General features: G+C 38.6%; 1 protein-coding gene across 1 annotated transcript in view; it reads left to right on the top strand.

Annotated features, from left to right (window-relative positions):
• The window catches only part of ACTR2 (actin related protein 2), a 40,922-nt gene that overhangs the window by 5,650 nt on the left and 9,167 nt on the right, over window positions 1–26,105 (top strand). The window contains 6 exon segments of the mRNA NM_001266940.1: window positions 3,381–3,491; window positions 10,343–10,558; window positions 14,216–14,288; window positions 17,416–17,552; window positions 19,201–19,350; window positions 25,155–25,300. Coding sequence (NP_001253869.1) covers window positions 3,381–3,491; window positions 10,343–10,558; window positions 14,216–14,288; window positions 17,416–17,552; window positions 19,201–19,350; window positions 25,155–25,300 — 833 coding nt within the window.

Raw genomic sequence — 26,105 nt, 5'->3', positions numbered from 1 at the left:
AAGAACAAAGTCACCAAGTCTTAAAATGATTGACATAGAGGAGGAATTTCAAGGATTAAGATGATACCAATGATACCAAATGATAGTTTAGAAAATAATGTTTTCTTTGTATTGTATCACATCATGGTTTAGTGTTTTATTGTTTTTTTTTTTAAGACAGAGTCTCGCCGTGTTGCCCAGGCTGGAGTGCAGTGGCGTGATCTTGTCTTACTGCAGCCTCCATCTCCCGGGTTCAAGCAGTTCTTCTGCCTCAGCCTCCCCAGTAGCTGGGATCACAAGATGCTGGGATTATAGACGTGAGCACTGCGCCCGGCCTTGATTTTTTAAAAATACTAATTATTATTATTATTTGCAGAAGTAATCAGATTGTCAGTTTTATATTATTGAAAAATTGGGGTCAGGCACTGTGGCTGATGCCTATAATCCCAGCACTTTTGGAGGTAAAGGTGGGAGGATTGCTTGAGGCTGGGAGTTCAAGACCAGCCTGAGCAACAGTGAGACCCCTGTCTCTACGAAAAATAATATAACTTTAAAATTATAATTTTTATTTTTTCTTTACTGCTTCTTGCAGAGCAGGGCTACCCTATAGGCAGTGTGCCCAGAATAGCCAGTATAATTTTTTTTTAAAATTATTTTATTTTATTATTGTTTTTGAGGCAGAGTCTCACTGTGTCACCTAGGCTGGAGTGCATTCATATAATCTCGGCTCACTGCAACCTCCACCTCCTGGGTTCAAGCGATTCTTCTGCCTCAGCCTCCCGAGTAGCTGGGATTATAGGTATGCACCGCCACGCCCGGCCAATTTTATAGTTTTAGTAGAGATGGGGTTTCACCATATTGGCCAAGCTGGTTTCGAATTCCTGACCTCAAGGGATCCACCTGCCTCGGCCTCCCAAACTCCCAAAGTGCTGGGATTACAGGCGTGAGCACCCACACTCAGCCATTTTTTTTTTTTTTTCCCAAACAGGGTCTCACTCTGTTGCCTAGGCTGGAGTGCAGTGGTACAATCCATGGATTAACGTAGCCTCGACCTCCCCGGGCTCAGGTGATCCTCCCACCTCAGCCTCCCGAGTTTCTGGGGCTACAGGTGTGTGTCACTATGCCTGGCTAATTTTTGTATTTTTTGTAGAAAGGGGGTTTTGCTGTGTAGTTTCAGGCTGGTCTCAAACTCCTGGGCCCAAGTTATCCACCCCCTTTGGCTTCCTAAAGTGCCGGGATTACAGGTGTGAGCCACCACTCCCAGCCAATTATTTTAGTTCTTGTTATTATAACTGTTAATGCTTTCACACTTGAAGTAATGTGAAATAGTGCGATTTTTGCTATCTTGATGGATTAAGGTAAAAAAAAAAAAAATGACCTGGGCATGGTGGGATACACCTGTAGTCCCAGCTACTCAAAAGGTTGGGGCACGAGAATCACTTGAACCTGGGGGGTGGAGGTTGCAGTGAACTGAGATGGAGCCACTGCACTGGGCGACAGAGTGAGACTCTTGTCTCAAAAAAAAATAATAAAAATAAAAACTTATTTGGGCCTGGTGGCATATACCTGTAGTCCCAGCTACTTGGGAGGCTGAGGCGGGAGCATCACTTGAGGCCAGGAGTTAGAGGCCACAGTGAGCTGCACTTGTGCCACTGCGCTCCAGCCTAGGCAACATACGAGACCCGAACTCTAAATTTTAAATTTTTTTTTTTTTTTTTTTTTTTTTTTTTTTTTGAGGCGGAGTCTGGCTCTCTTGCCCAGGCTGGAGTGCTGTGGCCGGATCTCAGCTCACTGCAAGCTCCGCCTCCTGGGTTCAGGCCATTCTCCTGCCTCAGCCTCCCGAGTAGCTGGGACTACAGGCGCCCACCACCTCGCCCGGCTAGTCTTTTGTATTTTTTTAGTAGAGACGGGGTTTCACTGTGTTAGCCAGGATGGTCTCGATCTCCTGACCTTGTGATCCGCCCATCTTGGCCTCCCAAAGTGCTGGGATTAGAGGCTTGAGCCACCGCGCCCGGCCCAATTTTAAATATTTTTTAAATTAAAAAAATATTAAAAGCTTGATTCTCTCTTAAGTTTTACTGTAGTTAAATCCCCTAGAATATCAGTTTCTTATGTATAAAATGGAAGTTTTATCACCATCGATGATATGTTCTCCTCGGAGCAGTACACTGAAAATGAAATTATGTTACCTGGTATTACTAAATACATTTATCTAAATATAAAAATGTGAATAGCTAGCCAGGCATGGTGACTCAACTCCTGCAATCTCAGCACTTTGTGAGGCCAAGGTGGGCAGATCACCTGAGGTCAGGAGTTCGAGACCAACCTGGCCAACATGGTGAAACCCTGTCTCTACTAAAAACGCAAAAATTAGTTGGCATGGTGGTGGGTGCCTGTAATCCCAGCTACTTGGGAGGCTAAGGCAGAAGAATTGCTTGGACCCGGGAGTCTGAGGTTGCAGTGAGCTGAGATCACGCCACTGCACTCCAGCCTGGACAACAAGAGTGAAACTCCGTCTAAAAATAAACAAATAGCCAAAAATGCCTAATAAATGTTTATTTTCATAGTATCATGATATTAGTTTAAATGATACTTAGTTTTCCCATTTTGGAAAATGACATTGTCTAAGCGATTTGCCCAAAATTAATGAAAGTCTGCTTCAGAATTGAAGCTTTAGTTCTGTTCATTTTCTCACATTTCTCTTTTTAAAAATACTTAGCATTTGACTGGGCATGGTGGCTCAACGCCTGTAATCCCAGCACTTTGGGACGCCTAGGCGGGCGGATCACCCAAGGTTGGGAGTTTGAGACCAGCCTGACCAACATGGAGAAACCCCGTCTCTACTGAAAATACAAAATTAGCTGGGCTTGGTGGCACATGCCTGTAATCCCAGCTACTTGGGAGGCTGAGGCAGGAGAATCACTTGAACTCAGGAGACGGAGGTTGCAGTGAACCCAGATCATGCCATTGCACTTCAGCCTGGGCAGCAAGAGTGAAACTCCACCTCAAAACAAAAACAAAAACAACTTAGCATTTGTTCAGCGAATTTGTCCATCCCACAGATACTTCTGGAGTGAGTACTGTGCCAGGATCTCTGATAGGTATCGGATTCCAGCACGAACTGCTCAGCTTAGCTCCCTGCTCTTATGAGGCTTTTGCTCTAGTGAGGGGACTTAGGCACTAATTTAGCAGTAAATAAACATGAACCCTGGAAGTAGTCAGTGCCATGAAAGAAGTAAAGTGGAGAGGTTGCAATAGATTGAGTGGCTACTTTGGGTGGACTGAAAGCACCAAAAGTTTAAAATGTTATATAAATGCAAAGTGATATTTTTCAGATGCTGTCTTAAAATATAGTAAATACCCTGATGCTAACCCACTTTTATTTTACTGTTTCATTCCAGTTTGTGAAGTGTGGATATGCAGGCTCTAACTTTCCAGAACACATCTTCCCAGCTTTGGTTGGAAGACCTATTATCAGATCAACCACCAAAGTGGGAAACATTGAAATCAAGGTAATGTTTTATTTATTGATAAATGATAATCAAGACATGTGAAGTGTTCTTATAAAAGTAGTTTAACAGTTCTTTTAAGTAGTTTTAAAATATGTTGCCATAAAAAGCAAAGGGGAGGGCAGAAGTTCTCATCTTTTTAATTTATATCAACACCTGAACAGGTGCACAAAAATTGAAGTTAATTTCATCTGATTTTGTTTATGTATGGCTTGATGCCATTACTTGTTGGAGTAAAATACTTAAGTGTGTTACATTAATGTGAAACACTGTGTTAGTGACTTAAGTCCTATTATGTACATAATATGATTTTTAAAATAAATCGGCCTGGTATTTTTATGTCTTTCAATTCCATATATTTGTCGTTGTATGTGAGTGTCTCTTTGGCACCTTAGACTTTTTCTCTTCATGTTTTTATGGCCTGATCCCTCTACTTTTTTATGTAGCCATTTAGGAAAACACAGGGTGTAACTCTCATTGATTCCTCTTTTCATTAATACAACTTATTTCCATAATGTGCAGAAGGAAGTCATGCGAGCCTTTATTTGGCCTTGCATTATATATTTTACCATGTAGAGGAAGGAAAGTTTTCACTGCCTACTCGCTGTATTTAACATGAAAGACTACATGAAAAGATGATAGATTTTTCTCCCATATTAAAGGGATCAGAAATCAAGTAGGAGTTAGAATATTTGAGAAGAAAGAGAACAGTCAGAGGACAGTGGTCACCAATTGGCTTTAAGTTCTTCAGTTGACTGAGGGATCAAGTTATACAGAATGCAGTAGAATTTAGGGGTTTTTTTAGTGAATTGTTTGTGAACACGCTAGCATTGTTGGTCCTATCTGGATAGTCTTTAGCAAGCCTTCAGTGTAAGGTTATGAGTTATATGAAATATGCATCAGAGTATATCTCTTTGGGACATTTGTTTGATGTAGGAAGTTGGTAATAGATGGTAGAGATTTGCATGTAGCTTTCTGCTTTTGGGATAGAGAGTTGAGTTACACAATGAATAAAAATACAAGCTGAAACTTGGGTTCTGTGTTAGTTTTTTTTTTAAAGAGTTAAAGTAGTGAATTATTCTGGCCTCTCCTGTTAACAAAAAAAATAAAATGGGACACTCAATATAAGTTTTTCCTTTTTAAGGAGCTTTTGGAATATTTGTGGGATTCCTTATTTGCTTATTGTGAACTCCTTTCATTCTGAATGAATTCTATCTTAAATGAACTTTGACTTGAAATTAGCTAATAATAGTGATAAGGATAAATGTTTAATGAAGTTGAAGGCTATACTTTTTATTCAGTGTCAGGTTTTTAAAGAATGGCTATATACTGAGGGACAATGAAATTTTTGAGGTGTGAAGAAATACCTTGTATAGCCATTTTTATTTTCCAACATAGGCACAAATAACTACACATCTCTTCATGCCCACGTTCTTCGTTTTTAAGGCCAAGTGATAAAAATCAAATTTGTCAATATGCTAATAAAACATTTTTGCCAAGGAATTCCCTAGCAGTATTTGCTTGTATGGTTTGTCATTCTGTATTCTATTGGCTCAATTCTGTTCACTCTGTGCAATCTTGTAAGCCTATCAAGTTAAATTGTTCTTCCAGTAGAAAACAGCAAAAGATAGCTATGTCAAATAAATTTAACTTGAACATTAGAGCTTGGAAAAACAACCCTGAGCTATCTGACTCTATGCCTACTCAGCTAGACCTTTGCTGTTATCATTTATTTTTCTTAATTAAAGTTCTTAAATTCAGTAATGAATTAAAGAAGCTTACTTTTTGGAATTCCTGTGCTTAGTATTTTGACTTATACTTTTTGTGTCTTGTTAGCTAAAATGTGGTAGACTAAAAAATGGAAATTTAAATCGTTTAATGAGTTAATTTGCATTCAGGAATAACTGTCCTTGTTAATTTGGCCCTAATTATTAACTCCATTAAATATAGTAGTACTGCATCTGACCTCAACCTAATTGTCTCTATTGCTTGTATGTTTAAACATTTCAGTGAGGATTTTATTTAGGCCTTTTCTGACTCTTACTTCTACCTTCTCTCTCTTCACCTTTCTTGACCCGTTGAAGTAGAATAACAAAAAGATGGTAAGTGAGGTTACACACATGCTCTGTTTGTTTTCCACTTGCTTGATGGGACAGTAGTTGTTGTTTTGTGTCCCTTTAGTAGTGGGGAGGGGGGGTTATTCCATATTTTTATTTTAAATACTTTGATTTTTAACCTTTTTCATTGCTTCAATTTGATAGCAACTAATTAAGTCCTATACTTTCCTGATTGCGTACAATGGACCAAACAAGAACTAATTACTAACATAGTTTTGAATTGTTTTCCTTGTTTTTCTTGTAGATGAATGTTATAGTTAAAATGGAATGTGTTGTGCATATTAGAAATAAAATGACTTTATTTGGATATGTGTGATCCAGAAAATTCAAGTGAAGTTGTTGCATTTGAATAAATTCACTTTATTGACCGGTGTTAAATTGAACATTGACTGTCATAGCCTGTATATATATTTGCATCTAGTATGGTATCAGATGTGTACTTAATAAACGGAGTAAAATTTTAATATGTAAATGAACCATAGATAGAAAAAAGAGAATTCTTTCCATATCATCCTTACTGATGAGCAGATTTCACAAGGTTATCTGAGGATAAATAAGAAAAAGGTAAAGCTTTTCTATAAACGACAGATTTCCCCCCCCAAATAAATAACATTGTGCAGTGCCTTTTTCTTTTCAACTAAAAGCTTGCTGGGCTTATCTCAGACATTTAACTCTTTCGTTGTATTTTTCTGTGATAGTGTAAGTGCTTCTGTAGTAGACACTTTTCAGGTTTGTTTTTAATATTGTTTGTAAGAATCTCTGACAAAAATCAGGCACTTCTAATACAATATATTTTAACTAGTAATAGTAACTTTGTGAAGTTTTCTTTTGAATAAACAAAACCATTTAAAAGAGGAAATTTATCATAAATAAAAGATCATATATTTGTGTTAATATTCTAATGAGATTAAGAAAATGTGTGCTTGCTGGGCACAGTGGCTCGTGCCTGTAATCCCAGCACTTTGGGAGGCCCAGGCGGGTAGATCACAAGGTCAGGAGTTCAATTTTTCTCTACTAAAAATACAAAAATTAGCCAGGTGTGGTGGCGCGTGCCTGTAATTCCAGCTACTCAGGAGGCTGAGGCAGGAGAATCGTTTGAACCCAGGAGGCAGAGGTTGCGGTAAGCTGAGATCGCGCCGCTGCACTCCAGCCTGGGCAACAGAGTGAGACTCCATCTCAAAAAAAGAAAAGGAAAGGGTGTGCTTGTAGAGAATGGTGTAGGCTTATTTTAACAGAAGTTTTTGACCTAGTGAGATGGTTCATGCCTCTAATCCCAGCACTTTGGCAGGACTAGGTGGGAGGATACCTTGAGCCCAGAAGTTCAAGACCAGCCTAGGCAACATGGCAAGACCCTGTCTCTACAGAAAGTTTTTAAAAAAGTAACCAGGTATAGTAATATGTGCCTCCCTAGCTACTTGGCAGGTTAAGGCAGGAGTATCGCTTGAGCCCAGAAGTTTGAGGCTGCAGTGGGTGATGACAGGGCCACTGCACTCCAGCCTGGGCGACAGAGCAAGACCCTACCTCTGTTAGTTAATTGAACAATCAAACAAACAAATGTTTTCAGTGGAGTTTTCTTCTAGGGATTTAATTGTGCTTTTGAACTTGAGTTTACTTGTATTCTAATACGAGGTGACATTGTTCAAAATGATTATTGGCAAATATAATCCCTACTACCCACTTTTCATGAAGTATAAATACCTTTGAAACAGCATCTCAGTTACTGTGATTTTTTTCATTCTTTCAGTTAGGTGATGTTCAGTGGTGGGGCAGGTGGTTAATACCTGAGGTCTGATCTGATCACTTATAACTTGGTTCTGAGTGATGAAGGCAAGTTATATAACACTTAGTAGGATTTTTTGTTTAAAATTTTAGATATGAAAATTTTTTAATTGGATAGCTTGAATAGTCAAACTTTGTACTTCTTAAATAAGTTAATACTCCGTTTTAAATGTCCTCTTTGTTCTAAGGAAGGCAAGGATATTCATTTCTAAACATTTCTTTCAGTTAATCCTTTATAGTATGTGTGGTCCTAGAAGTTGATACATGAGGCATTTATTTAGAGTTGGCATTGGGTCATGTAAATGTAAGCCCCTATTCGTACGTTAAATAAAAAGTAAATTTCTGTTGAAATCAGATCAGACTTATTTCAAATTGATTGAAATAATACTGATTATATTACCTAACTATCTAATCTGTTATATTGTACAACACAAAAAAGGATGTAGAGGAAAGTTAGTAACAAAAATAGTATATATAATTACAGGTATAGATTTCACTCCTAACATTTTATTAAGCAGTATTAAGAAAACATAGCAATACTGAAATGATTTTACAATGAAACTTGTATATCCATCACCTAGATTCTGACATTAATATATATCATATTGATTTATTACATATCTGTTCATCTATTCATTCATCATTGCATCTTGTTTTTTAATGGATTTCAAAGTAAGTTGCAGATACCAGTATACTTCAACATGTGCATGTTATTAACTAGAATTCACAAATACAGATTTTCTGTTTTGCATATTCCTCATAGAAGAATCTAAACAGTTGGTTGGGCGTGGTGAGTCATGCCTGTAATCCTAGCACTTTGGGAGGCTGAGGTGGGCTGATCTCCTGAGCCCAGGAGTTCAAGACCAGCCTGGGAAACATGGTGAAACCCCTAAAACTACAAGAATTGGCTGGGCATGTAACCTGTAGTCCCAGCTACGTGGGAGGCTGAGGTGGGAGGATCACCTGAGCCTGCGGAAGTTGAGGCTGTGGTGAGCCATAATGGCACCACTGCACTTCAGCTTGGGTGACAGAGTGAGACCCAATCTAAAAAAAAAAGAGTCTAAACATTTAATATTTCAGAACTTTGAGTAATAAGTTAGTAAGTTATGTTAAATTAACTTCATCAGAAATTGCAACAGACATTTTTATTGAACATTTCTAGCATCTGTTTTTAACTTTGTTGTAGTTTTTGATGTTGCTTTTAGTGGATTTTCCAGAGATCTGTTTGTTTTTTTGTTAGAGTCCTCATCTTGGTTTCATCTCTGATTTTTTTTTTTTTTTTTTTTTTTTTTTTTTTTTTTTTTTTTTTTTGAGACGGAGTCTCGCTCTGTCACCCAGGCTGGAGTACAGTGGCCGGATCTCAGCTCACTGCAAGCTCCGCCTCCCGGGTTCACGCCATTCTCCTGCCTCAGCCTCCTGAGTAGCTGGGACTACAGGTGCCCGCCACCTCGCCCGGCTAGTTTTTTGTATTTTTTTAGTAGAGACGGGGTTTCACCGTGTTAGCCAGGATGGTCTCGATCTCTTGACCTCGTGATCCGCCCGTCTTGGCCTCCCAAAGTGCTGGGATTACAGGCTTGAGCCACCGCGCCCTGCCTTTTTTAAAAAAAAAAAAACATGTATTTTTAAGCCTTCATTTTAAAACATCTCATGTTGGCCAGGCGCGGTGACTCATGCCTGTAATCCCAACACTTTGGGAGGCTGAGATGGGTGAATCACTTGAGGTCAGGAGTTTGAGACCAGCCTGGCCAACATGGTGAAACCCCATCTCTACTAAAAATACAAAAATTAGCCAGGCGTGGTGGCAGGTGCCTGTAATCCCAGCTACTCGGGAGGCTGAGGCAGGAGAATCGCTTGGACCTGGGAGGAGGAGGTTGTAGTGAGCTGAGATCACGCCACTGCACTCTAGCCTAGGCAATAGAGCGAGACTCAGTCTCAGAAAAATAATCTTGTGTTAATTTTGCTGCTGCTTTTTTTTTTTGTCTCTCCATAATTAAAACTTAATGTATTGTAGCAAGTATCTGCTTCTGATACTAGTTGTGTTTTATTGAATTTATCAACATATGTAGAAATTAATATTATTTAACATGTTGACTAGCTGTTTTCTAAAAATAAATCTAAATGCTAGGACGTCCTTAGCCTTATTATGTATACAAAATGTGACTTTCAAATGTGGATCATCTTAAGTATGCTCTCATTGGAGACAAGACTTGTGAGTATTATGCTTCATGTGTGATGGTGTAGTTTTCCAATATTGTACTTTAAACTTGAAAGTGTTGCTCAGGAGATGATTTTAAAGGATAGGTTGTTTGCCTATATCTTAATTTTTTTATAACTCTACAGATTTTCATTCACCTTGGTGAGGCATATGTAGAAACAGTTTAAATTCTAATTCAGGCATATGTAGATAGAAGTTTGTGCCATTTATAAGTTCGTTGGTGTATGTATGCATTATTATAGAGTAATAAAGAATCATTTTATTTTTTGCTTCTTTCATTATGCTTTATAGTACTTACATTTATCATTTTGATATTTAGTGCAAAGAATTGTGCTGCATGCATTGAGCATTTTTCTACAAGTTTTTTTCCCCCTGATGTACTATTTCACATATCACAGGCCTTATTTTTTGAACAATTGAGCAAAAGAAACAGATGAAACCTCATACAAAACCCTCCAAAATATGAAAATGTGGGGTTTATTTGTGCTAATGCTCTTCTTTTGGAAACATTTATGTTAAAGGTAAGGTCAATTTATTGATTTAAACCACATTGTACATAAAAATTTATTATCCATGATTAAACTTTCTAAGACATTGTTCTTGATAGAAAAGATTTTCTAACTTGTGGAATAAAAAGCTTTATTTTGCAAGTGCCAGAAAGATTAAAATTAATTATTCCCCAGTTTTCTTAAAATATGCAAATATGCAAAACTTTGATCTACAGCTTTGACATAATTTTCTAGGATCTTATGGTTGGAGATGAGGCAAGTGAATTACGATCAATGTTAGAAGTTAACTACCCTATGGAAAATGGCATAGTACGAAATTGGGATGACATGAAACACCTGTGGGACTACACATTTGGACCAGAGAAACTTAATATAGATACCAGAAATTGTAAAATCTTACTCACAGAACCTCCTATGAACCCAACCAAAAACAGAGAGAAGATTGTAGAGGTGAGTTTTTATGCAGGATATGCATATGTGTATTTCTGTGATATTATGTTAAATAAAAAAAAAGTTTTTTTTTTTACTGTTGCTGTGGATAAAGAGAATAAAAATAATTGTTTTCCTTCAGATCTTACTAAGTATCTACTATATGCTAGTTGTTATTCTAAATAGGAAAGAAGAATAGATCAGTAAACAAAAAATCCTACTGCCATGGAGTGTCTATATTCTAACAGGGAAAAACAGGCCAAAAAAATTTAAGTTTTTAATTTAGTGAGTTAATTTAATTAAGTTTTTATGGAGGAGCCAGCAGAAGGAGATTGAAAAGGCTAATACAATAAGCAGTTACAGAGTTAATTAAATGGTTTGTTAGAAGGTAAGCGATCCAGTTGACCCTTGAGCAATGCAGGGGTTAGGGGCACCAACCCTCCCTACTCTTGTGCAAACTTAACTGCCCCCAAAAATACTTCTAATAGCCTACTGTTGACCAGAAGCCTTACTGATAACATACTATGTATTATATACTATATTCTTATAATAAAGTAAGTTAGAGGAAATGCTATTAAGAAAATCATAAGGAAGAGAAAATACATTTGCTATACCTTAAATGGATGTCGATCATCATAAAGATCTTCATCCTCATTGTCTTCACGCTGACAAAGAAGAGGAGGGGTTGGTCTTGCAGTCTCGGGTGGCAGAGACAGAAGAGGTGGAGGAGGGAAGGGGAGGCAGGAAAGATTTATTGACAAAAATTGTGTATAAGTGGACCTGTGTGGTTCAATCTTCTTGTTATTCAAGGTTCAACTGTAGATGCTAAAGGCAAAATAAATCAGGTTAAGGGGGAGTGGGAGGTTGTAATTTTACATAGGTTGTGAGAAGGTGATGTTTAAACAGACAGGGTAAGTGAGTTAGCCAGGATATATAGGAAAAGGATGTTCCAGATAAAGGGAGTAGCCAATGTAAAGGTCTTAAGTTAGGAACAAGCCTGGCATATTAAAGAATAAGCAAGGAAGCCAGTGTGGTTGAGGGGAGAGCCACAGAAGATGAGGTCGGATAAGTAATATTGGTGCTTTGTGGGCTCTAATTAGGAATTGGGCTTTTACTCTGGGTGAAATATGAGGCTGTTACAGGAAAGGGAGATGCTCAGATTTAGATTTCTCTGTTGTGTTGTGAGTATCCCACAAGGAGGGAAAGATAGAACAGTTGGAGACTTTGTCAGTCATTTAAGCAAAAGATAATGATTGTTAGGATTGGAGGAGTAGTAGTAGAAGAAATAGAAATTACCACATTATAGGTCTATTTTGAAGGTAGGGCCAAAGAATTTTCTAATGCATTTGGTATGGGTAATAGAGAATAAGGAGTCAGAGATGACTCCAAAGGTTTTGGCTTGACTGGAGAATGGAGTTACCATCAACTGAGGTCTGGAGAAAAACTGAGAAAAGTAGAGCAGGGTTTGGAGGGAAATGAGCAAGAATTCAATTGTGGACATGTTGAGTTTGTAGGTCCTTATTAGACATCCAAGCAGAAATGTCAAAACAGGTAGTTATATATATGAGATCAAGTTCAAGAGAAAAGACTGGGCTGGAGATACAAACTTGAGAGTCATCCGGATATAAATGATACGGTTCAATAAAGAAGAGAGGGTAGACAGTGGTGAAAAGGCCAAGGACCAGAGAGATAGGAGGAGCCAGCAGAAGGAGATTGAAAACGCTAATGAGGCTGGGCGAGGTGGCTCCCAGCACTTTGGGAGGCCAAGGCGGGTGGATCTCTTGAGACCAGGAATTTGAGACTAGCCTGGCCAACATGGCAAAACCCCATCTCTACTAAAAATACAAAATTAGCTGGGCGTGGTGGCGCACACCTGTAATCCCAGCTACTCAGGAGGCGGAGGCAGGAGAATTGCTTGAACCCAGGAGGGTGGAGGTTGCAGTGAGCTGAAATCACCCCACTGCACTCTGGCCTGAGCAACAGAGTGAGACTCTGTCTCAAAAAAAAAAAAAGAAACAGAAAAAAAAAATGCTAATGAAATAATGAAATAAGCAGTTACAGAGGAAAGAGAGAACAAGAGAGCTATGGTCCTCACAGTTTAAATAAGTAAGTTTTCAAGGTTCTTTTATTTTTGTATATATGAGGTAGAAATATAATAACTTCTGTAGCTTTCCAGTTACTATTTAATGTAAATGTTTTGTTTATGAATGTTTAAATGTTGATGGATATTTTTGAAAGGGTTTAGAAGAAAATGTTGTTAGACAGTATTTTTAAAGCCTGTATTAAAACTCAATTTTTGTATTAAGTGTTTTGAAAATCTAAGATCATTTTTAAAGATTCCGTATGATTTCTTATGGCTTACATTTTAATATTCTTATTTGTTTGAGTACAAATATGTCTATGACTGATAGTGTCCTACCTTAATCTCATTAACATGCTTTCAAGTTGGTATGTGCATATATATGATCATTCTTCTATTTTCATCCCTGTGGAGGTGGAATAAAGGATGATGGAATAAAATGCTATTCAGACTATCTAATTGTTTAATTGATGAGTATGTGTTTCAGAGTTGTAGAATTTAAATTCTATGTAATTTTCATTGTAAAATTTCTAAATATATAGATATTCAGAGTGATAGGCAACCCTACCAGTCAAGGAGTGCTCAGTCTAGATCACCAAAAAAAATCATGCAGGATATTCCCAGACAACCTGGGCTACAGAGAATGAACATGTGTGTGACCAGTGAGGGCACCAAGGAAACAACTCCTCCTTCCAGGATAGTTCATTAGGAGGATGTAATTACAGTCTTGATTCAAGTAGGGACTGGGCTTAGCAGCTAAGCCATTTCTGTATTTTCCAGCAATCAGGAAATAACCCTTTGCCATGCCATTTTACTGTTGTTCTTTCTTTCTTTCTTTCTTTTAATTTTTAAGCTGCTCAGAGTAGATAGAGCTACACTCTTGGCCCAGATTGAGGGAGGGGGTGTGAAGCTCTGTAAAGCAATTTCTGTATTTTGTCTTTGAATTAAAAGATATTTCCCTGGCTAGACGTGGTGGCTGACACCTGTAATCCCAACACTTTGGGAGGCCGAGGCAGGTGGATCATGAGGTCAGGAGTTCGAGACCAGCCTGGCCAACATAGTGAAACCCTGTCTCTACTAAAAATACAAAAATTAGCCAGGCATGGTGGTGCGTGCCTGTATTTCCAGCTACTCGGGAGGCTCAGGCAGGAGAATTGCTTGAACCCAGGAGGTGGAGGTTGCAGTGAGCCGAAGTTGCACCACTGTACTCCAGCTTAGGCAACAGAGTGAGGTTTCATCTCAGAAAAAAAAAAGATATTTCCCTTAAGGGACATCAATTAAGAAAGTCTTGTTCAATACAGAGAGCTTTCTTTCACACTAATTAGTCATTAACTAATACACTAAGAAATCTTTGCTTTGTCGCCCTTATGAAATACTTGGAGACTTAGTATGTATCCAGAAGTCTATCTTCAGACTTGGAGCTCTGTAGCAGCAGGACTTTAATAAACAAGAGGAGCTGATGAAAATGGAAGACTATTTCAGGTCCACTTTGATTCTATTTTGGGCAATTAATTCCACTTTGTGACCATGAAGAAAACATATATTTATTATGTAAATTTCTAAATACCAGTTTTTTTTCTTTCTGTCTGCATTTACAGGTAATGTTTGAAACTTACCAGTTTTCCGGTGTATATGTAGCCATCCAGGCAGTTCTGACTTTGTACGCTCAAGGTAGGTGAAGCTTAACTGTTAGAAAAAATCACTTCATCAGACATTTATTATGTACATTTTATGTCAGAGAATTTGGTTTCTCAATAAGTTATAAGCCCCAGAAAAGTACATTATTTATATACCACACTTTGAAATATTTTCACAGTTTCTAAAATTTGTCAAATAAGATTTTATATACATTTTTATTTGCTTTGCTAAATATGGATTTAAGGTTAAAAAAAGGCTTAAAACTTATTTTTTTTTAAATAGGATGTTCCCTCTTTTAAGCTATTTTAATTTTTTTTGTGTGTGTGACAGATTTTTGCTCTTGTTACCCAGGCTGGAGTGCAACAGTGCAATCTCGGCTCACCGCAACCTCCACCTCCTGGGTTCAAGCGATTTTCCTGCTTCAGCCTCCTCCTGAGTAGTTGGGATTACAGGCATGTGCCACCACACCCGGCTAATTTTGTATTTTTAGTAGAGACGGGGTTTCTCCATATTGGGCAGGCTGGTCTCAAACTCCCGATCTCACGTGATCCGCCTGCCTCAGCCTCCTGAAGTGCTGGGATTACATGCATGAGTCACTGTGCCCGGCATAGCTATTTTTTTATGCATGGAATTTGTCCTCAGAATTGACTCGAGTTAAATAAAAAACACAGAGATTCAAAAAGGTAGCATAAAATCATGCCTGTCAAATATATAGTAGATTTAAAAGGAGAAGGTAAACATTTGGGAGTGCATGTCTAACTTTTGAGGTGGGTTTAATGGAGGGGACTACTTATATTCCATTGATATTTCCATTAGCAGCTGCCTCCCTCGTTATTGGAAATAAAATATTGGCCATGTCGGGAGAGCTCTTTTTTTTTTTATGGTCTTACAAATTCAACAGGAACTTATTGAGAATGTCTGGGCCTGTCAGATATGTGCCAAGGAGTCTTTTAGGCACTTAATGGGATAATCCAGTGGGAAAAGGGTGTGGCACTGGAAATGGGTCAAGTGTGTTTGGAGAAAGGCCAGTGTGTGACCTGATGGAAGTGGTAGAAAATAAGGTGAGGTGGGTAGGAAGGGCTCTTTGGGAAATAAAATGTAAATTCTTGCTTTAGTCAGTGTTACTGGGAGTATTTTTGAATTGATGATGGTGTGGATTCCTCTTTTTTTTTTTTTTGCAATGGAAAGCCTCTTCTTTAGAAGAGTACAGTATTCAAGGTCCGTATATGAGTTTTATTTATGAGGCTTATTGCATCAATAATTATATCAACTTAAAATGTTATCAACTTAAAAAGGAGGTAGTTTTAGGCTGGGCGCAGTGGCTCACACCTGTAATCCCAGCACTTTGGGAGGCCAAGGTGGGTGGATCACAAAGTCAGGAGATTGAGACTAACGTGGTGAAACCCTGTCTCTACTATAAAAATACAAAAAATTAGCCAGGCATGGTGGTGGCGGGTGCCTGTAGTCCCAGCTACTCAGGAGACTGAGGCAGGAGAATGACATGAATCCGGAAGGTGGAGCTTGCAGTGAGCCAAGATCGTGCCTCTGCACTCCAGTCTGGACGACAGAGTGAGACTCCGTCTCACCAAAAAAAAAAAAAAAGTAGTTTTAATAAATGTTTCCCAAGACAAATTATTGTAATTAAATACTATAATACATGCAAAATTATATAAGAAAAAGGGAGACAGTCTATTAGGGATGAGAACCAAATAACATAATACTGACATGTTATAGATAATTGCATATTTTGGTTTAAAATAACTTTTTAAATTAAAAAATATAAGTTTTTGGGCCGGGCGCGGTGGCTTGCGCCTGTAATCCCAGCACTTTGGGAGGCCGAGGTGGGCAGATCACGAGGTCAGGAGATCAAGATCATCCTGACTAACACGGTGAAACCCCGTCTCTACTAAAAAAAAATACAAAAAATTAGCCAGGCGTGGTGGCAGGCGCCTGTAATCCCAGCTACTAGGGAGGCTGAGGCAGGAGAATTGCTTGAACCCAGGAGGTGGAAGTTTCAGTGAGCCAAGATCGCGCCATTGCACTCCAGCCTGGGTGACAGAGTGAGACTCTGTCTCAAAAAATAAAATAAAATAAATAAAATTTTAAAAAAGTTTCTTTGACTAGGTATGGTGTCTCATGCCTGTAATCCCAGCACTTTGAGAAGCCAAGGCGGGCAAATTGCTGGATCTCTGGAGTTTGGGACCAGCCTGGGCAACATAGTGAGATCCCTGTCTCTACAAAAAATAAAATTATCTGGGTGTGGTAGCACACGCCTATAGTCTCAGCCACTTGAGAGGCTGAGGTGAGAGGATCACTTGAGCCCAGGAGGTTGAGGAAACATGGGAAACAAAGCAGCTTCTTTGCTGTTCTTTTATTATGAGGTTTAACTGACATTGCCTTTTATTATAAGGTTTCCAGTGAATAATCAAAGGGATGCTTTGGGTAGTCACGTTTAATTTTTCTCAGATTTCTAGTTGTCTAGTATCCATAGGCATTTTTCCAGAATACACCGTATATGTTATTTGTAGTATATTCAAAACTATCTAAGTTGAAAAAAACGAAGAATTGTACAGAGCTTTAAGAACATGTTCTGCTGGGTATGGTGGCTCATACCTGTAACCCCAACAGTTTGGGAGGCCAAGGCGGACAGATCACTTGAGGCCGGGAGTTCGAGACCAGGTTGGGCAACATGGTGAAACCCTGTCTATACAAAAAAATACAAAAATTAGCCAGGCATGATGGAGGAGCATGTCTGTAGTCCCAGCTACTCAGGAGGCTAATGTGGGAGGTATGACTGGAACCCAGGAAATGAAGGTTGCAGTGAGCCTAGATTGAGCCACTGGTACTTCTCCAGCCTTGGTGACAGAGCCAGATCCTGTCTCAAAAAAAAAAAAAAAAAAGTCCTGTTTTTCAGTCCTCGGTCTCAGGGTCTGTTTCTTCTCATCTCCTTGGGCAGCACATAATAGTAGACCAGAAGTCTGAAAAGAGAACACTCGCTTTAATACTTATGCATTAGAAAAACCTGCAAAGTAAATAATAAATTCTGGCTTCTAGTTGGTTACGTTTCTATTTTGGCTTCCGTACTGTATTTGGAACTTGCTGGCTTTGATTTTTCTGATATGACTTTTTATTTAACCCCCCCCCCCCGGCTTTTATGCAGGTTTATTGACTGGTGTAGTGGTAGACTCTGGAGATGGTGTGACTCACATTTGCCCAGTATATGAAGGCTTTTCTCTCCCTCATCTTACCAGGAGACTGGATATTGCTGGGAGGGATATAACTAGATATCTTATCAAGGTAAGTGAAAGGAAAATATCATGGAAATTAAATTTTGTAATTTGTTTACCATCTTAACACAGAATTGAATGTATCATTTTAGGATTCCAGTAAATCTGTACCACTAGAGAAATTACCCAATTACCTCCCTTATTTATATAAAAATCCATATAAGTTTTATACACATGAAGAGAAAAAGATACATAAAAACAAGAAAAAAAGATGTACAAACATGATCTCTGTATACTAATGAGAGTACGTTATATCATTACCTAATTATATTTGTTATTCCTGAGGAATGAGTAGACAGATATTTCAAGGATGGAAGAGACCCCTATCTTGAAACTTTCTTGGTCAGCTCAGGCAGCCTTTTCTGCCATAAAACCTTTCTTTGAGGAGGTATGTTTTAAGCCATATTCTTGGTTGGGTTGCCTACACTTGTCCTTTCCCACAAAATACAGTGATAGCAAATTAATGATATTTGAGAAAAACAGCCCAAATACACCAGACTTTAATGTTTAGTAGTTTTCATGGAATATATCCAGTTTTTAACATTTACTATTTTAGTTTACTTGTGACTATAACTAGTTATAATTTTCTTTAAAACATTGCTGGAGAAGGTACATAAGGCGTCTACTTGCTAACATATATCATTTTGAATATTAAAATTTAGAAAATTGTTTATACCAGAATTCTGTAATTAGTCTATCCTCTCCAGGACAGTGGTTCTCACCAGGGGACAGTGCTGTCCCCTGGGGGATATTAGCAATTTCTGGATGCATTTTTGGTTGTCTGAGCTGGGCAGGAATGCTGCTGAACATTCTATAATGAATAGGGCTGGCTGCACCACAAACAATGTATAGTCTGTCAGTGGTGCTACTGTTAAGAAACCCTGTCTCTGCATTAAATTGGGTTGCACTGTCTTTACCTTGACATTGGGTTCCTTCAGTGTCATTTAAAGTAATCCTCCTCATGAGGGGAGATTAAATTAATGAGAATTATAATACTCTCATTTTAGGCCAAAATTCAAAGGGTAACCAACAGAATTTCTGGGGTTGTCTTTAGAACACAGACTCAAATATTAGAGGATATTTTTTTTATTTCTAAAGTCTAGTAATGTTTTTTCTCTCAGTGGGTTTTTTTAAAAAAAAACTAATATTTTCTAGCATTTAAGAAACATAAGAATAGAGATTATACCTTTGAGTATCCCAATAATTCCCTTATCATTTGTTAAACAAATGCTATTGCCGTTCTAATATGTGCCAGACGCAGTACTAGAAGCTAAAGATAAAACTTATAAAGACTTGGGGGCATTTCATAAATATGGCATTAATTGTATGAACAAACTGCAGGCTACAGGAGTCCAGCACTAAAATAATATTTATTAATATACTTTGATTATTTATCAAAACATTAGTACTCATGTAGAGCTTTTCAAAAACTGACTTTTCTAGTCATTTTACTGACTTATTTATGAATTGTTAATTATTTTACCCTCTCTAAATCCTTTTATGGGGGGTAAACTCCTACTTCTGAAATACTCAGTAGGAGCTGAGAATCCACTGCCCATTCTGTTATTGATGTGACATATTTAATGAGCAGTAATAGCTTTTGCAGAGTAGAACTCATTCAGATCTATTATGAACTTATTGCTATTGTTTTGTACCAGCTGCTTCTGTTGCGAGGATATGCCTTCAACCACTCTGCTGATTTTGAAACGGTTCGCATGATTAAAGAAAAACTGTGTTACGTGGGATATAATATTGAGCAAGAGCAGAAACTGGCCTTAGAAACCACAGTACTAGTTGAATCTTATACAGTAAGTGTTTCCAGTGTATTTTATATATATATATATATATATATATGTTTTAAAGTGGGCAGCCATGGTTATTGGTGTCAGCTTGAGGTTTTCTTAAGAGTCAGTATTTTTGTCTTGGGTTGTTGCAATATGTATATGTGTGACTTTTAATGTCTCTTTCTACATTAAGATGCTATTTAATTATTTTAGGGCGGGCCGGGCGCGGTGGCTCAAGCCTGTAATCCCAGCACTTTGGGAGGCCGAGACAGGCGGATCACGAGGTCAGGAGATCGAGACCATCCTGGTTAACACGGTGAAACCCCGTCTCTACTAAAAAATACAAAAAACTAGCCGGCCGAGGTGGCGGACGCCTGTAGTCCCAGCTACTCGGGAGGCGGAGGCAGGAGAATGGCGTGAACCCGGGAGGCGGAGCTTGCAGTGAGCTGAGATCCGGCCACTGCACTCCAGCCTGGGTGACAGAGCGAGACTCCGTCTCAAAAAAAAAAAAAATTATTTTAGGGCACCATATAATGCAAATTTAAGCAAGAATCATAAATTACTCTCTACACTAGGATATAATTAGATGCGAGATGTTATTTTGAGATTCTAGTATTTGGCATAGCATTTCTTAACATATGTTTCACAGAACTTTATTTCCCTGAGATGTTAATAAGCATTTCACAAAAATTAAAAAGAATTACATTGTCAAAAAAGTTTGGGAAATCACTGTAGAACTCAAGAGCCTTTGGTATGCTAATATATACACAATTAATATAGTATGCGTGTTTCTCAGACTTACACTCTAGGACTTTTCAGAATTTCATGGGATTAGTGGTCTAAGAAACGTACTTTGGAAATGGTCATTCTGGAGCATTGCTTTACTAATTCAGTAGGTGGCAGCCTTTCCTGACTTAATATTTTTTAATGAGGTGTTAAATGTTAACTTGAAATTGTAACTAATGAGATTTAGGACCTAGTTATAGTTTATAATACCAGAGGAGTTGACTAGTTATTACTAAAATGAAATAGTAATAGGCAATAAAGGCAAGTATTTTAAAACCATATGATGCATACTAGCTCTACATATTCACAAATATGTGCAAAATAGTCATTTTAAAAATAATTATAAAAAATTTGTTGTTGGCTGGGTGCAGTGGCTCACGCCTGTAAATCCCAGCACTTTGGGAGGCCGAGGAGGGTGGATCACCTGAGGTCAGGAGTTGGAGACCAGCCTGGCCAACATGGCGTAAACCCCATCTACTAAAAATGCAAAAAATTAGCTGAGCAAGGTAGTGGGCACCTGTAATCTCAGCTACTCAGCAGGCTGAGGCAGGAGAATTGCTTCAGCCCAGGAGGCGGAGGCTGCAGTGAGCTGAGATCATGCCACTGCACTCCAACCTGGGTGACAGAGCAAGACTCCATGTTGGAAAAAAAAAAAAAGTTGTTAAGATAGTGACCCAAATATTCAGTAAACCCATTTTAAATTTTTTTAAAATTTATTTTTTATTACACTTTAAGTTCTGAGATACATGTGCAGAAAATGCAAGTTTGTTACATAGGTATACATGTGCTATGGTGGTTTGCTGCACCCATCAACCCGTCATCTGCATTAGATATTTCTCCTAATGCTATCCCTCCCCTTGCCCCCCAACCCACGACAGGCCCCATGTGTGATGTTCCCCTTCCAGTGCCCATATGGTCTCATTGTTCAACTCCCACTTATGAGTGAGAACATTTGGTGTTTGGTTTTCTGTTCCTGTGTTAATTTGCTGAGAATGATGGTTTCCAGCTCCACCCATGTCCCTGTAAAGGACATGAACTCATTCTTTTTTTATGGCTGCATGGTATTCCATGGTTGTATATGTGCCACGTTTTCTTTATCCACTGCAACATTGATGGGCATTTGGGTTGGTACCAAGTCTTTACTGTTGTGAATGGTGCTGCAATAAACATATGTATGCATGTGTCTTTATAGTAGCATGATTTATAATCCTTTGGGTATATAACCAGTAATGGGATCGCTGGGTCAAATGGTATTTCTAGTTCTAGATTCTTGAGGAATCACCACACTGTCTTCCACAATGGTTGAACTAATTTACACTCCCACCAACAGTGTAAAAGCGTTCCTGTTTCTCTACATCCTCTCTGGCATCTGTTGTTCCCTGACTTTTTAAGGATCACCATTCTAACTGGCATGAGATTTTGTGGTTTTGATTTGTATTTCTCTAATGACCAGTGATGACTAGGTTTTTTCATATGTTTATTGGCCACATAAATGTCTTCTTTTGAAAAGTATCTGTTCATATCCTTTGCCCACTTTTTGATGGGGCTATTTGTCTTTTTCTTGTAAATTTGTTTAAGTTCCTTGTAGATTCTGGATATTAACCCTTTGTCAGATGGATAGATTGCAAAAAATTTTCCCATTCTGTAGGTTGGCTGTTCACTCTGTTGATAGTTTCTTTTGCTGTGCAAGAAGCTCTTTAGTTTAATTAGATCCCATTTGTCTATTTTGGCTTTTGTTGCAATTGCTTTTGGTGTTTTAGTCATGAAGTCTTCGCCCATGCCTGTGTCCTGAATGGTATTGTCTAGGTTTTCTTCTAGGAGTAAACCCATTTTGTAACTTAATCATCTCCAGATTTGCTCTGGAGATTCCTTCCTGAAGTCTTCTTGATAGTTTCTCTAGTTGTCTAATTTTCCATCTACCTGATTAGTTTGGAAGAAAGTGGCTGGCACAGGGCAAAAGATAAGCAAACTAGAAATGTAAAACGTGTTTTATTTCTTCTCTCTTTTCTCAAAGCATTTGAGGTAGACTACAAAGATATATACAAATAGGCTGGGTGTAGTGGCTCACACCTGTAATCCCAGCATTTTGGAAGGCTGAGATAGGAGGATCACTTGAGGCCAGGAGTTCATGACCAGCCTGGGCAATATAACAAGAAGACCCTGTCTCTACAAAAAATACAAAAATTTGCCAGGCATAGTGGCACATGCATGTAGTCCTAGCTAGTTGAGAGGCTGAGGTGGGAAGATTGCTTGAGCCCAGGAGTTCAAGGCTGAAGTTTTGAGGCAGAGCTAGGATTGCACCACTGCACTCCTGCCTGGGTGAAGGAGCGAGACCCTGTCTCAAAAAAACAAAGCAAAAACCCATATATGTATTTACATATATATATATATTTGATATATACACACACATATACACAAGTATAAAGTAATAAGCTGGTGAGTAAGTAAAGAGGGGCATGAGTGGACAAATACAGAACAGGGTAAGATTTGGTGCAAAGAAATGGGATGCCTACGTTTAACAGTTCATTAAGGTGGTTAGAAAACTTGACCCCATGTTGGCCAGCAGCCAGAGCATGGAAAGAAGCCACACTATCAGGCTTCGAGTGCTTAAGGAAGGAGGTTTTGCTAGTAAGATCTGCTGTGCGAAGTTTTTCCAAATATTTTGGATGATTTCATGTGAACCCACCTGACGGAGGTGGCTTTTTTAAGGTTGTAAGTTTTGGTAACCTTTTTTTTCTTTCTCTTTTGAGACAGGGTCTCCTCACTCTGTTGCCCAGGCTACAGTGCAGTGGCATGATCTCGGCTCACTTCAGTCTCAATCTCCCAGAGTTAGGTGATCCTCCCACCTTAGCCTCCTAGGTAGCTGGGACCAGAATCAGTCAGTTTTGGAATCTAAACAATCATTGTAATTGGCCAGGCGTGGTGGCTCATCCTTGTAATCCCAGTACTTTGGGAGGCCGAGATGGGAGGATCATTCGAGCCCAGGAGTTCAAAAACAGCCTAAGTAACAAAGCAAGACCCCATCTCTACAAAAATAAACAAAATGAGCCAGACATAGTAGTGTGCACCTGTAGTGCCAGCTACTTGGGAGGCTGAGGTGGGAAGATCACTTGAATCTGGGAGATTGAGGCTGCAGTGAGCCATGATCACACCACTGCCCTCTAGCCTGGACAATAGAGCAAGACCCTATCTCAAAAAAAAATATATATATATATATTGTAGGGCCAGGCATGGTGGCTCATGCCTGTAATCCTAGCACTTTTGGAAGGCCAAACTGGGCAGATCACTTGAGGCCAGGAGCTCGAGATCACCCTGGCCAACATGCAAAAACTGTCTCTACTAAAAATACAAAAATTAGCCAGGCATGGTGGCACATGCCTGTAATCTCAGCTACTTGGGTGGCTGAGGTATAAGAATCATTTGAACCCGGTAGGCAGAGGTTGCACTGAGCCAAGATCAAGCCACTGCACTCCAGTCTGGGTGACAGAGCGAGACTCTGTCTCAAAAAAAAAAAAAGTAATTATATTATAAATGTACTGTTAGACTTGTTAATGTAAAATTAATTCTGGTATCTTGTATAGAAATGTGTCAAATGCCAGCATACATGGGCATGCTTATTACTTAGGACAATCCAGTGAATTGTGAGGTGTTATGAGAGGAAGTTTCTACTTAACATTTCTCATTTAATTAAATATGAACATGATGTGTGACTGACAAGGTTTTTTTGTACAAAGTCATAATATGACACCTGTGGCCGGGCGCGGTGGCTCACGCCTGTAATCCCAGCACTTTGGGAGGCCGAGGCGGGCGGATCACAAGGTCAGGAGATCGAGACCACGGTGAAACCCCGTCTCTACTAAAAATACAAAAAATTAGCCGGGCGCGGTTGTGGGCGCCTGTAGTCCCAGCTACTTGGGAGGCTGAGGCAGGAGAATGGCGTGAACCCGGGAGGCGGAGCTTGCAGTGAGCCGAGATCGCGCCACTGCACTCCAGCCTGGGCGACAGAGCCAGACTCCGTCTCAAAAAAAAAAAATAAAAAAAAAAAAAATAATAATAATAATATGACACCTGATTTGTTTAAATCTTATTTGCTTAAATTGAAATTATATTTATCAGTTATTTAAAATTTATTAGGACCTAGTAGGATACAACAGAATTGCCTAATAAAAATAGTCTAGATCAGTGTTCTGTAAACTTCTTTGATCATAAAACATTTTTTGGATTAAATGATTTGATAGAAGTGGCACACATGTTATAAAGTATTTTGATGGCAAAATAATAGTTTCACAGAGTAATTATTTGGTGACATAAAATTATTTAAAATGTTTGATGTAGCTGGGTGCAGTGGTTCATGCCTGTAATCCCAACACTTTGGGAGGCCAAGGCGGGCAGATCACCTGAGGCCAGGAGTTCAATACCTGGTCAACATGATGAAACCCTGTCTTTACTAAAAATATAAAAATATGCTGGCGTGGTGGCGCATGCCTGTAATCCCAGCAACTCAGGAGGCTGAGGCAGGAGAATTGCTTGAACCTAGGAGACAGAGGTTGGAGTGAGCCGAGATTGCGCCATTGCGCTCCAGCCTGGGTGACAAGAGCGAAACTCCATCTCAGTCAGTCAATCAATGTTTAACATGTCTATTCTACATAGCAGAAATATCCATAAAATCACAAATATGTTAAAATTATAAAACTGCAGTAACACATAGCAGCAGTAATCAAAATACAGTGGTTGGTTAGTGATGGCTGTTTCTGCTTTGCTGCAAATGTCATGCACTCATGCATCAGTGATTTCTCCAAGAAATTCCTGATATTTGGGGGCATGGCATACCACTTTTAAAAGCAAAACAGAATGTGATGATAAGAACAGTTACCTGAATCTATTTAATTTACCTTTTTTTCCCCAAAATATTTTTTAGGAAAAGTTATTGTTGGTAATGATTTTGGTTACAGAACAGATGTATTTGTAAGTACTAGTGTTCTGGAGAACACTGGGAAATTTTAATCTTTTCTGATTAGTACCTGATTATTCTTGGTTTCTAGCTCCCAGATGGACGTATCATCAAAGTTGGGGGAGAGAGATTTGAAGCACCAGAAGCTTTATTTCAGCCTCACTTGATCAATGTTGAAGGAGTTGGTGTTGCTGAATTGCTTTTTAACACAATTCAGGCGGCTGACATTGATACCAGGTATATTAGAAATGGTGATTTCAAAGTTATTTATCAGAAAAATAATAAAAAAAATTTTAAAGTTATTTATCAAAAATAGGTGGAATTAAATAGAATGCCTAAGTTGTTTATAAACTTACTTGAAATAATTTCAGACTTATGGAAAAGTTGCAAGAAAAATACAGAAAACCTAATCTATATCCTTTATCTATATTTACCATTTTACTAATTATAATGTTCTGCGTGTTTGTTTTTTCATTCTGTTTTTTTTTTTCTGAACCGTTTGAGAGTAGATAAAATGCATCAATTCTTTACCAGTTGGTGTTTCCTAAGGATAAAGATACTCTCTTACATAGTCATACTGATTTCAGATCCTTTGGAGATATACCCAGTAGTGGAATTGCTGTATCATATGGTAGTTCTATTTTTAACTTTTTGAGGAACCTCCATACTGTTTTCCGTAATAGTTGTACTAATTCACACTCCCACCAGCAGTGTACAAGGGTTTCCTTTCCTCCACATCCTTGCCAGTATTTGTTACCTTTTCTCTTTTTTGATAATAGCCATTCTAACAGGTGTGAAGTGATATCTCGTTGTGGTTTAATTTGCATTTATTTCCCTGATGATTAGGGATGCTTAGCATTTTTTCCATTTGTATGTGTTTTGAGAAATGTTTATTCAGGTCATTTGCCCATTAATTGGGTTATTTGTTTTTTTGCTATTGAGTCATTTGAGATTTGAGTTTCTTATATATTTGGGATATTAACTCCTTATCAGATGTCTGGTTTGCAAGTATATTCTCACATTCTATAGGTTGTATCTTCAC

This window comes from Macaca mulatta, chromosome 13 (assembly GCF_049350105.2).
Source record: "Macaca mulatta isolate MMU2019108-1 chromosome 13, T2T-MMU8v2.0, whole genome shotgun sequence".
Lineage (NCBI taxonomy): Eukaryota > Metazoa > Chordata > Mammalia > Primates > Cercopithecidae > Macaca > Macaca mulatta.
This window is presented reverse-complemented; position numbering and strand designations above follow the sequence as displayed.